We start from the raw sequence: 12,651 nt of genomic DNA on the forward strand, positions 1-12,651 counted from the left end.
GCTTGTAGAGAACACATAGCATTCCATTCTCCCCAACAGCCAGGAGCTTTTTCTCACCCAGATGGAATTACCCTCCCAGCCCTCCCAAGCCACTAGCCCAGACAATGAAGCCATGGAAGCGACCTCTGGTGAGTGTACCTTTGTAAATATAAAACATGGTTTAAAAGCAAGTGTTTTTTAATGATTAATTTGCCCCGAGGACTTTGGATGCATTCGTGGCCAGTACAGTTATTGGAAAAGTCTGCTAACATGTCTGGGGATGGAGCGGAAATCCTCCAGGGACATCTCCATGAAGCTCTCCTGGAGGTACTCCAAAAGCCTTTGCAGAAGGTTTCTGGGCAAGGCAGCCTTATTCCATCCTCCATGGTAGGACACTTGACCACGCCATGCATGTAGCAAGTAATCTGGTATCATTGCATGACAAAGCCTAGCTGCATATGGTCCCAGTGATTGCTGGCATTCAAGTAACATTCGTTCTTTATCTTGCTGTGTTATCCTCAGGAGACTGATATTGTTCATGGTAACCTAGTTGAAATTCAGGAATTTAATTAAGGGGACAGACATGGCCATTCCTACTGGGCTGTTTACCTGTTGCTTAAAATAAATCCTTCCTTGCAGGTAGCCAAGCCGGGGGGTGGGGGCGGGATTGGCGCTGAGCTTTTTCGCGTTTGGCTAGCAGTGATCTTCCATGATACCAGCCATGCGGTGGGGGGAGGGGTAAAGCGATCATCCCAAGGAATTGGATGGGGGGCGGGTGGTTTCTGCTGCTGCATGTTAACAGGAAAGAAGCAGCACTGAACGGGATTTGCTTGGTATTTGGGAAAGGGCACTGTGCATATGAAGGCTGCAGAAGCCGAAAGACTATGGCTTATCATGGACGCATGCAAGCTGAATTCTGCTGCCCGGACCTGCGTCTGTGAGATCTCTTAACACCAGAGCCACAGGTACTCAATATTAAGATGCAAAATGCGACCTTGTAGTGAAATCACATGTGCTATGTAAGGTGAATAGTGTTGTTCACCATGAAAGAGTATAAGCATTGTTCTGTAAAATGTATCTTTTTAAATACCTCTCTCCCTTTTTTCCCTCCCTCATGCAGCTGCAAAGTTTTCAAGCTTCCCTACTCCATCTCGAAGGCTATCTCAGATAAGGCGGAGGAAAAAAAAGATGCGAGACGAAATGTTCTCAGAAATCATGGAAGTGACCCGCAATGAAAGAACTCATCTGAATGAGTGGAAGGACGTGGTATCAAATTACAGGAAAGATGCCAGTGAATGTGAGGACAGGAGGGACCAACGTGAGGACAGGAGGGATGCTTGAGATGAGAGGTGGCAGCAGGAAGATCAGAGGTGTAGTCAGAAAGATCAGCGGTGGCGGGACGCAACACAGGGGCTGCTGCGTGATAAAACTGACATCCTCTGACATCTGGTGAACCTTCAGGAACAGCAGCAGGATCACAGGGTGCCGCTGCAGCCCCTGTGTAACCACCCTCACCATGTTCCATATCCTACTCACCCAAACGTATAAGAACGCGTGGGGGAAGGCTTCGTGCACCCGCCCACTCCAGCCCCATGGACAGCCCAACCAAAAGGCTGTCATTACTTTGAAAATTTTTTAGTGGCCTTTTGCTTCCCTCCTATCCTCCTCCCAAACCACAACTAGGCTGCCTTGTCAGTTCTCTCCCTCTTTTTATAATGAATTAATAAAGAATACATGATTTTTAAATGATAGTGACTTTATTTCCTTAGAAAGCAAGCTGTAAACGAAGCAGGAAGGTGGGTTGCTTACAGGGAATAAGTGAAGGGGGTTCATCAAGGGGAAACAAACACAGCTGTCATACCGTCCCCTGGCCCATGATGAAACTCATTTTCAAAGCTTCTCTGATGTGCACCGCTTCCTGGTGTGCTCTTCTGATCGCCCTTGTGTCTGGCTGCGCATAATCAGCAGCCAGGTGATTTGCCTCAGCCTCCCACCCCGCCACAAAGGTCTCCCCCTTACTCTCACAGAGATTGTGGAGCACACAGCAAGCAGCAATAACAATGGGGACATTGACTTGGCTGAAGTCAGAGCGAGTCAGTAATGTGCGCCAGCGCGCCTTTAAATGGCCAAATGCACATTCTACCATCATTCTGCACTTGCTCAGCCTGTAGTTGAACAACTCCTGACTACTGTCCAGGCTGCCTGTGTATGGCTTCATGAGCCATGGCATCAAGGGGTAGGCTGGATCCCCCAGGATAACTACAGGCATTTCAACATCCCCAACTGTTATGTTCTGGTCTGGGAAGTAATTCCCTTGCTGGAACCGTTTAAACAGAGTAGTGTTCCTGAAGACGCGAGCGTCATAAACTCTTCCCAGCCATCCCATGTGGATGTTGGTGAAACGTCCCTTGTGATCCACCAGTGCTTGCAGCACCATTGACAAGTACCCCTTGTGGTTTATGTACTGGGTGCCCTGGTGCTCCGGTGCCAAGATAGGGATATGGGTTCCATCTATGGCCCCACCACAATTAGGGAATCCCATTGCAGCAAAGCCATCCACTATGACCTGCATATTTCCCAGAGTCACTACCTTTCATAGCAGCAGCTTAATGATTGCTTTGGCTACTTGCATCACAGCAGCCCCCACAGTAGATTTTCCCACTCCAAATTGATTCCTGACTGACCGGTAGCTGTCTGGCATTGCAAGCTTCCAGAGGGCTATTGCCACTCATTTCTCAACTGTGAGGGCTGCTCTCATCAGGGCAGGGGAAAGCAAGTCACAAAGTTCCATGAAAGTGTCTTTACGCATGCGAAAGTTTCGCAGCCACTGGGAATCATCCCAAACCTGCAAAACTATGAGGTCCCACCAGTCTGTGCTTGTTTCCCGGACCCAAAATCAGCGTTCAATGGCTAGAACCTGGCCCATTACCAGCAGGATCTCCAAAGTGCAGGGGCCTGCAGTTTGAGAGAATTCTGTGTCGATGTACTCATCACTCTCGTCGCCATGCTGCCTCCTCCTCGCCTGGTATTGCAGGTCCTGGTTCAGCATAGACTGCATGAGAATGCGCGAGGTGTTTACAACGTCTACAATTGCAGTCTTGAGCTGAGCAGGGTCCATGCTTGCTGTGCTATGGCGTTTGCACAGTTCACCCAGGAAAAAAGGCACGAAACGGTTGTCCGCTGCTTTCGTGGAGGGAGGGGTGAGGTTGTATCCAGAACCACCCGCAACAATATTTTTTGCCCCATCAGGCACTGGGATCTCAACCCAGAATTCCAAGGGGCGGGGGAGACTGCAGGAACTATGGGATAGCTATGGAATAGCTACCCACAGTGTAACGCTCCAGAAATCGACACTAGCGTAGGTACATGGACGCGCACCGCCGAATTAACGTGCTTAGTGTGGCTGCGTGCATTCGACTTTATACAATCTGTTTTAAAAAATTGGTTTCTGTAAAATTGGAATAATCCTGTAGTGTAGATGTACCCTGAGTTACTACAGGGAATTCTTTCCCAGGTATCTGACTAGTGGCTCTTGCCAATGTGCTCAGGATCCAATTAATAGCCATATTTGGGGTGGGAAGGAATTTTCCCCTAGGCCATATTTTCAGAGACCCTAAGAGTTTTTCGCCTTCCTCTGCAGCATGGGTCACTTGCAGGTTTAAACTAGAGTAAATGATGGATTCTCTGTAACCTGAAGTCTTTAAATCATGATTTGAGGACTTCAGTAACTTAGCCACAGGTTATGTATCTATTACAGGAGTGGGTGGGTGAGGTTTTGTGGCTTGAGATGTGCAAGAGGTCAGACTAGGTGATCACAACAGTCCCTTTTGGCATTAAAATCTATGAGTATAATGATTTACAAAATGTATTGAAGTTTTCTGATATAGGTTTAGATTATTAACATCAACTTATTTGTGTTTTAAAATATATTTCAGTCCTATTTTCCAGAAATACAGTGCATATTATATGCATAATGTAAATTCACTGTCAACCACCTCTTGTTAAAGCATATTATAAACCTGTGAATTTCGTTATGTAATTGAAATATGGCAGTTTATAGCCACTAAAAAAGGTACAAACTTCAGATCCCATTGAATACCTAAAAGCCAGTCAAAATGAAAAATAAAAAAATCAATAAAATCAATATGCAAATAAACTAGCAATCTTTCAGGTGCGCACAAGGATACTGAAGTTGAAGTTGATTTACCACTACAGGAAGAGCAGTAATAGTTTTCTTTCAAACAAAAACGAATACTACAGAACAGTGGTCACCAACTGGTCAATCGCGAATGACTGGTTGATCCTAGAGGATCTCCCAGTCGATTGCGATCTCTGGCAACTCAGTGAGGCTGCTGCTAAGACAGGCTCCTTACCTGCCCTGCCCCCACGCTGCTCCCGGAAGCAGCCAGCACAGCCCCATGGGTGGGGGGCAGGGCTCTTGCAGAGAGGGGCAGTGCACAGAGCCACATGCCAAACACCCTCCCGCCCAGAGGTCACAGGGGCACATTGGTCCCTTCCAGGAGCAGCGTGGGGCCAGGGCAAGCAGGAAGCCTGCCTTAGCAGTAAGTGCTGCACAGCAGAAGGCCACACCCCAAACCCCAGCACTAAGCCCCTTCCCGGAGCCAGCATCCTAAAGCAACCCTGAGTCCTCTCCTGTAGCCAGCACCCCAAACCAGCCCGGAGTCCTCTCCCGGAGCCAGCACCCTAAACCAGCCCTGAGCCCCCTCCTGGAGCCAGCACCCCATACCCTCTCCTGCACCCTGACCCCCTCTCCTGCACCTCAACCCCAGCCCTGATCCCCCTCCCAGAGCCAGCACTCTGTACCCCCTCCTATACCCCAACACTCTGCTCCAGCCCAGAATTCCCTCCTGCACCCCAACCCCCAGCCCCAGGCTCAGCCCAAAGTCCACTCCCACGCGAACCCCTTGGCTCCAGCCCAGAGCCAGCATGCTTTCCCAAATGCCAACCCCCCTACCTGAGCCCAGTGAAAGTGAGTGAGGTTGGAGGGGAATGAGTGATGGGGGGTGGGGGAATGGAGTTAGTGGGGTGGGAATTTGGGGAAGGGGCAGGGCTGATCCAGGCTTGCCCTTAAATTCAAAAAGTGATCTTGGGCGTAAAAAGGTTGGAGACCACTGCTATAGAATATTTTCTAATGAACAATTTATCATACAGAGCAATTTCCTACACTTGTGTTCTTACAAAAGAAAAGTAAAATTGCTTATTGATAATTGTTTGTCCTACTACCCTCTTCTCCTATTCTATGACAGCAGATTAAAGGATAGACAATGTTATAGTGCCATCTACTGGGAAGCAAGGAGAGTCTGTCCTTTAATCCTTTGTCATAGGATCAGAGAAAAGAGAGATGTACACCAGTAATTATTCCAAGTAGTTAACAATTAGTGTAGTACTGTGCAAAAATGTATCTAGGTACCAAGTAGGAACAAGCCACAAAAAAATCATCATGTGCGCTCAGCAAGGTGTTGGGTTTGTTTTTTTGGGGGGAGGGGGTAAGGAATAGGGTAGGGGAGGGGCATGATACAGTATTCTGTAAATATAACAAATTGCAGCTGCAGTTAAGGCTGCAGAAATATCACCTAGAATCACTTCTAAAGAGGGTCAGAAATGGTTAGCACTTAGATGGGGGACTGACAGGTAAACTGCTTGTGACGGAGATGATATTGGTAAGGCAATACGTTCTCTTTTGAACCAATACTACACCAATGCCTTAAGATGGCACTAAGAGGAAACTGGGATGCTTGAGATGACGTCTTTTGAAAGAGGTTAAAAAGCAGTCTTGACAAATCTTGGTCCTTGAAAGTCCCATAACACTTTTTCACAGCCAGGATTGTGGTGACCAGAGAGTTGGGCAAACACTAATTATTTAGTTATTTATATTCTATCTACCTAAAATTCACCCCGCCCCCAATATCAACTGGATAAAGCAATCTTCATTTCATGTCCCAAAATGGTTGTGTAAGGCTGTTATGTAGTTAGACACTTAGTAGATTACATCTCACAGGTGATTGTACTTTAGTGGTGTGCAACGTGATTCCTCTATTCAGGGCTAGATTGTAGCTTTTGCAGCCACCGTCACATTATACGTGCATATGTGCATAAGCCCAGTGCACCAGTGGCAGTGATTCGGGGTATTCTGCCTGTTGATTGCTGAGATAGACAGAATGCCTGTAAGGAGGCTTGTGAAGCCATGCCTAGAAGTGATCTTGTTGAAGAGGTAGTGTGTGGTCTTATTTCTGTCGGGTTTGTATCATCATTGTGTGTGCAGAAGTATGGGGCTATGGCCACATCCAGGATCTTAAATCCACTTGGGTTTTGTGCACTTGGGGTGCATAGAATCACTGGCTCTTGCACTCCGAGGACACATGGGTGGGATTCTGGCTGCCCATTGCAAAGATGTGGCAAGCTAAAGAGAGGGCTCCTTCTGCCCACTCCCCCTTGGCACACCCGTGCAAAACAGTCAGAACGTGGCCTGTAGCCAGGAGCGGCACGAGGGTTTTTGGTGCCCTAGGCGCAGGGCTGGCTCGCCGGTCCCACGGCTCCAGTGGACCTTCCGCAGGCGTTCCTGTGGACGGTCCACTGGTTCCGCGGCTCTGGTGGACCTGCCGCAGGCGTCCCTGTGGATGCTCCACCGGTGCCGCAGGACCAGCGGACCGTCCACAGACATGCCTGCGGGAGGTCCACCAGAGCAGTCTGCCACCCTCCCAAATCCTGGCGCCCTAGGCGACCACCTAGGTCGCCTAAATGGAAGCGTTGGCCCTGCCTGTAGCTTGGAATCCTTCCAGATAAAAAGGCTTTACATAAATGTACAATCACCACCACATTTTGTAGAGTAAAATTTAAGCGTCAGTCGCAGGAATTTAGTACTTGGCTCCCATTAACTATTAATTATTATTTACTTTTACAACTCCCAAAAGTGTGCTAGGTGCTTCCTAGAACAAATGGGTTCAGATAGTTTAATTTCCAGGCTGAAAATTTATCTCATTTGTGGTAAGGTGCCCAAGGAATATATAGTGAACCACTTGTGGCTTTCATGTTTTACAACCAAACAAGCCCCCCATTTTATCTTAAGGATGGTAATTCAAGATGGGCATGTACTTATGTGTTTTCTGTACTATCATATTTCAATTACAGGCTTAAACTGTTCATGGTAAAAATGAGCTGCAACAGAAAAAGTTCATACTTTGAGGTATCAACAGGTTGTGGGTTAAAGTTCCCATCTGAATCCATTGAAGCCTGTTTTTCCATCATACTGACATAATTGGATTCCATGTAGTCTGGGGGTAAAGCTCCTGCAACTGCACTCAGGCAGGGCAAAGCCAGTTTGAACAGTTCCTGTTCATACTTCTGTGGAGAAACATGAGATAAAAATACACAGTGTTGAATGGAGATTGTTTCCATTATTGCTGAAACTGATTCATCATTATAGCCACACATGAAACCAACTCTCATGGAACAACTTTTTTACTCAATGTGAAATAGAATCTCAGTTCTGAAAATAAAAAACTGACGTCTGAACTACAATGAAATACTACTGAATACTGAAGCTAGACTTAGGACCAAATCCTGCTTTCATTGAAGTTGATGGAAAAACAATTATTCACTTTGGTAGGAGCCAGACTGGTCCCTCACAGGGTGCCAGAACAGAGTAAAGCAGGGGAATATCCAACACTTGTCCAGGAACCTAAATTTTCTATACCAAATGGCTTCCCATCATGGTGAAATCCTCATCAGGATGGGAAAAAAAACACTATATAATGTCCAAATGTATTATCTAGTCTTGTTGAGCTAAGGTATAGACGATATTTCAAAGATAGTTTAGCTGATATTTAAAATTTTTAAATAATCATGAAAAAAAAAATAGCTGTAATAAACATTTGTGTGATCTAAATTTATTAAATTACCCAATATTTTTTTCCTTCCAAGGAGGAAAAAAGCCATGAAGAGATAATATGATGACACTTACAACAAATTAAACTTAATTTCTAGATGCATTTCATTAGTGCTACTATAGTGTATTAAAATAGGGCCTGATTCCACAAACTCGTACTCATATAAGTAGTCCTTACTACAGTGAGTGAGTCCATGGAACTGAAACGTCCTATTGTGTCAGCAAGAATTAAGTATGCTTCCCCTCTTAGTCTATAATGGTCACTGCAAAGTTAGCCATTGTCTTATTAACCTTCAGGACACACTACAAGGCCCAATTTTCCACATTACCTGTGATGAGATAGGTGATGGGGAGGACTGAATAGAGGTGGTGTAGGACTCTGGTGGGGATTTGGTGGAGAGGTGAATTAACATTTGTTATATTAATGCTGGTGCTGCATTAATTCATTTCATCTGTGGTAACAGATGGGTCTGTGTATCGGTGTGTTTTTTAAAGACTGTCAAGGGCAGATCATTGGAAGGGCTCTCTTTTACTGTACAGTAATAAGAAGTCATATAAACAAAAAGACAGATAAAATGTAAGGGCATACAAGATTGGACCCACATAGGACTGCATGGATACCATTTTATTTTTTTAAATGATTATATTTATCATGGAAGCTGCATATTCCTTGACAAATTGTTAAATTTAAGCATTTTGAGGATCTTATAAGTATACACTACTATTAGCTATTTAAGTATTAAAACCACATAGCTTTAGCACATTCTGTTTGCCACATAATCTGTTGCACATGTAATTGATGCAGAAGAATTTATAATAAAATTACATAATTTTGATATCATTAACTCAAGTTTGAATAGAATGCTTTGAATAGAAATGATCAACCTACATTGTGATAATAGAGAACTACATAGAAATTACCTTTTGAGACAGGGCATCAAAAATACCCCAGAACAACTTTCTGGATAAATGAAGTTCTTCTTCTGATGCAGCACCAAAGTTGCCCCACCCACCTGGCAGGCAATAATACTTCCAGCATCTTTCATAATGATTTGTCAGCAACTAGAACACAAAATATTTTGACAGCATCCAAAATATATAACATAAACACAATCAATTATTCATCCTGATATTCAAACACTATACGATCCACACAATACTTACACGGGAACAATCTCTCAATTGATTCAAGGAGTTCATGTTCTAATCTACTATTTGCCTTTAGACTCCAATACAGCAGTGGTCCCCAACCTTTCTGTGACCAGTAGCACATTCATGTTTTCAGAAGAGTGTGGCGGGTGCCAACAATTTTTCAAGGCTTACTTTGTATTTGTACATTAAATAATAGAAAAAATCATCATATTTAAATAATGTTTTCACCTCTATTACATAATATATGAATCCAGAGAGAAGAGAGAAGCCGCGAGGACAGAGAACACCGGTGCCTGCAGCCCCGGAGTACTTTGTCCCCAGCAGGCGTGGGGGCCCAGATTCTCTCCCTTGCTGGGCACTAGGCAGGTCCCGCGCCTGCCCAGGACCGAGGACACCGGCGCCCACAGCCTGCAGCCCCAGAGCTCTCTGTCCCTGGCAGACACGGGGCTGTAGCTTCTCTCCCCTGCGGGGCACTGGCCCCGCACCTGCCGGGAACAGAGAACACTGCGCCCGCAGCCTGAGTTCTCTGTCCCCAGCAGGCACAGGGCTGCAGCTTCTCTCCCCTGCTGGGCACTAGGCAGGCACACATAATTGCCCCAGCGGGGGCCATGGTGCCTGCGGGCATCACGTTGGGAACGACTGCAATACAGAAAATTCTTGATAATTATTACAATTTTACAACGGTTGCTAAGCATTTTAAAGTTTTCCCAATTCTTAATATTCTGTAATTTTTTTTATATTTCAGATGAATGTTACCGCTTAAGCATGAGAAAGAAGGTGAGGTCTTCACCCTATTGAAGTCAATGGCAAAGTTCCAACAGATTTCAACAGAGCCAAGATATCACCCCGAGTGTTTGCATCCTGCATTTTATTCTGGACTCTACCAATGACTGCTGCAGGAAGAAAAGACAAGACTTCAGGAATGAGATTTAACTAGGCAGCAAAATTATTAAGCAATAACTCATCCAGTGCAGGTCATCCTTCCTTCCGTAATCCATACAATTTGGTAAAAGGTTTCTGTCAACCTCCAACCCCTTTCTTCTGCCTGGTTCCAGAATCCTCTTGTATGAAGGATAAGTGGGTGGGGAAGAAAGGGTTGTCTCCTCACTATACTGGACATTAGGAGTCCCATCCCCATTCTCCACCTTCTTTAGAAGCTGCCTTCTCCTAACTGTCTAGTGAACAAGCATTTGCACTGGACACCTGCAAAATGGTGACAAAATGAATTTAAAAACCTAACCTCTTTCCACCAGATCCCTGGCCTGCTGAGAGGAAACTGAAAAAAACCTACATTGCCTGGGCCAATTTGGCACCAAGGGAAAAATTCCATCCCAATCCCCAAAATACAGGAAGGCCTGAAAACCTAGTCTTCCTCTAATTCCAACTGGCAGAAATGGGGAGCTTTTTCTCAGGGCACAAAATGGTGCCCTGGACAGGGGGGAAAGGTTTATAAGCCCTCTCTTGGGTGGACAGGGGCTAGTAAGTTTATGTTGCCTCCTTCTGACCCATCCATCAGCCAAAGAGTCCCCGTCCTCTCATCCTCAAGACCATAAAGAGACTGGGTTCCCATGAGGAGGGGAAGAAAGGAGGAGGAAATCTTTAAAGGGGTCAAGGGATTTGTTTTCCTCCCTGTTGGTCCAGGCAAAGCCTTTCCACTTCTGAGGCTGAGGAAAGGGGAGCATTTTGTGACCTCTATCCAACCTGTTCACTTCTGAGGCATTGAGTTTACCCACCTGTGAAACAGGTATAAATAATACTTACACCTCGTGTATCTCAAAGATGTATTCGTAAACTTAATTGAGATAAAGTGCTTTGAGAATTTAGATGAAAGATGCTATACAAAGGATAAATAATTATTTTAATCCTTCATGATTCTCTTAAAAACCGAACATTAAAGCTTCTCAGAGAAATAAACTCCTTGAAACATGGAAATTTTTGCTTTTAACTTTAACATTGATTGTAAAAGTTGAAAACAGAAGTGTGATAAATGAACAAATAGTACAGAAATCTAGGAATGACAGTCAAGTGTACAGCCTGCCTTTCTGTTGGGTCACCTAGATGTGCACACTCCACTCCCAACAAACCTATACATGCACAGCAAAGGGAAAACAGAGTCTGTGTGTCAAAAATGGCAAGGGCTGCAGGCCTGTCACAGCGGTGGTCTTGGCCCAGCACCCCAATCTGGGCATTGTGACCTGGGGCAGATTTGGCAGACTACTGAGGAGAGGTTTATGTCAATTGTATTTAAAGAGATACAAATCATTGAATTTCCATATCCATGGCTTTACCCACCTTTTCCCTGAACTTCACCCACCATTTCCCCTGAACTTCTAACTTTACTAAGTTGACCATGGCAGTGCCGTGATTTTTGATAAAGAATGCTGTGACAAATCTGCAGCTCTAATAATGGCAACGGTATCATTAAATATTCCTAAGAGCATGTATGGGTGTGTTTTGGGAAGCAGTACTGTTAGAGATATGGTACAGTGAAAACTTAACTAAAATGTTGCACAGTCAAAATGAGTTATGTGACAGATAGGCGGAGACTAAAAATAATTTGTATTAAATAATAAATATTTTTTGATAAGTGATTCGAAACATTACGTTCAACACAGGCTGCTGGAGACTATTTTATTTCTGCACATAATTTACTTTCTATACAATATTTTTTTTTCTCAGAAACCCTGGAGCAGTCTTAAACCTAAAGAAGTTATTTATGTTGAGAACAGCATACCATTCATCATCCTGAATGCATACTGATAGCTTTGTTCTATGACAGAAGTTCTTAACCTTTTCCATACCATGACCCCATCTTACAACAGCAAAGAGTTTCAGGACTCCCCTTTCCATCTGGCTGTAACTGAAAGGAAGGGAGGTCAGAGTCCCTTGGACCTGTTTGCCCCACCCTGAGGGTCATAACTCCCAGACTGAGAATGTATGTTCTATGAAACTTTTCTGAAAGGCAACAAAAGTGAATTCTTGATATTTTGAAATTGCCTTCACGAAAAGGGAACCCCCAAAAAGTAAAATTTTAGTCAGCTCTGCAAAAGTTGCTGAGTCAGACTCTTAAGAGCAATAACAGAGCATCAGGGGGCTGCATATATTTTTTTTAATTAACAGAAAGAAGAGAAGTGGCATTATAAAGGCATGATTCCATTGTGTCTGGAATACACCTTTTAGAAGGTTCTTGGTCCCTATTTTCATTCTATTTTAGGCCTGGTCTTCACGAGGGGAGTGGCGGGGAGGGCGAATTGATCTAAGATATGCAACTTCAGCTACGAGAATAGCGTAGCTGAAGTCGACGTATCTTAGATCAATTTAGATTTACTTCCTTCGCGTCCTCGTGGCGCGGGATTGACAGCCGCCGTTTCCCCATCGACTCTGCTTCTGCCTCTTGCCCTGGTGGAGTTCCTGAGTCAACGGGGAGAGTGTTCAGGGATCGATGTATCGCGTCTAGACGAGACGCGATACATCAATCCCCTATAGATTGATCATTACCTGCCGATCCGGCGGATAGTATAGACATACCCTTAGTCTTCTGGGCTGGAATCCTGAGATTATTAGAGGTTCAAAATAATGTCACTAAAGTGGAGGACTCTTTAGAATAGCTAAAG

The 12,651-nt window shown here is 44.7% G+C and overlaps 1 protein-coding gene and 1 long non-coding RNA gene across 7 annotated transcripts in view; one reads left to right on the top strand and one right to left on the bottom strand.

Moving 5' to 3' along the window:
* The window catches only part of RYR2 (ryanodine receptor 2), a 727,531-nt gene that overhangs the window by 211,142 nt on the left and 503,738 nt on the right, over positions 1–12,651 (bottom strand). For all 6 annotated transcript variants that reach the window (XM_050950348.1, XM_050950346.1, XM_050950344.1 and 3 more), the window contains 2 exons: positions 8,807–8,947; positions 7,178–7,341 (listed from right to left, as the gene is read on the bottom strand). In XM_050950348.1, the coding sequence (XP_050806305.1) occupies positions 7,178–7,341; positions 8,807–8,947 (305 nt within the window). The remainder of the gene's footprint in view (positions 1–7,177; positions 7,342–8,806; positions 8,948–12,651) is intronic.
* Positions 1–12,651, top strand: part of LOC127049568 (uncharacterized) — an 838,950-nt gene that overhangs the window by 200,100 nt on the left and 626,199 nt on the right. The gene's annotated exons all lie outside the window — the stretch shown is intronic.

Source organism: Gopherus flavomarginatus, chromosome 4 (genome assembly GCF_025201925.1).
Source record: "Gopherus flavomarginatus isolate rGopFla2 chromosome 4, rGopFla2.mat.asm, whole genome shotgun sequence".
In the NCBI taxonomy this organism is placed as follows: Eukaryota; Metazoa; Chordata; order Testudines; family Testudinidae; genus Gopherus; species Gopherus flavomarginatus.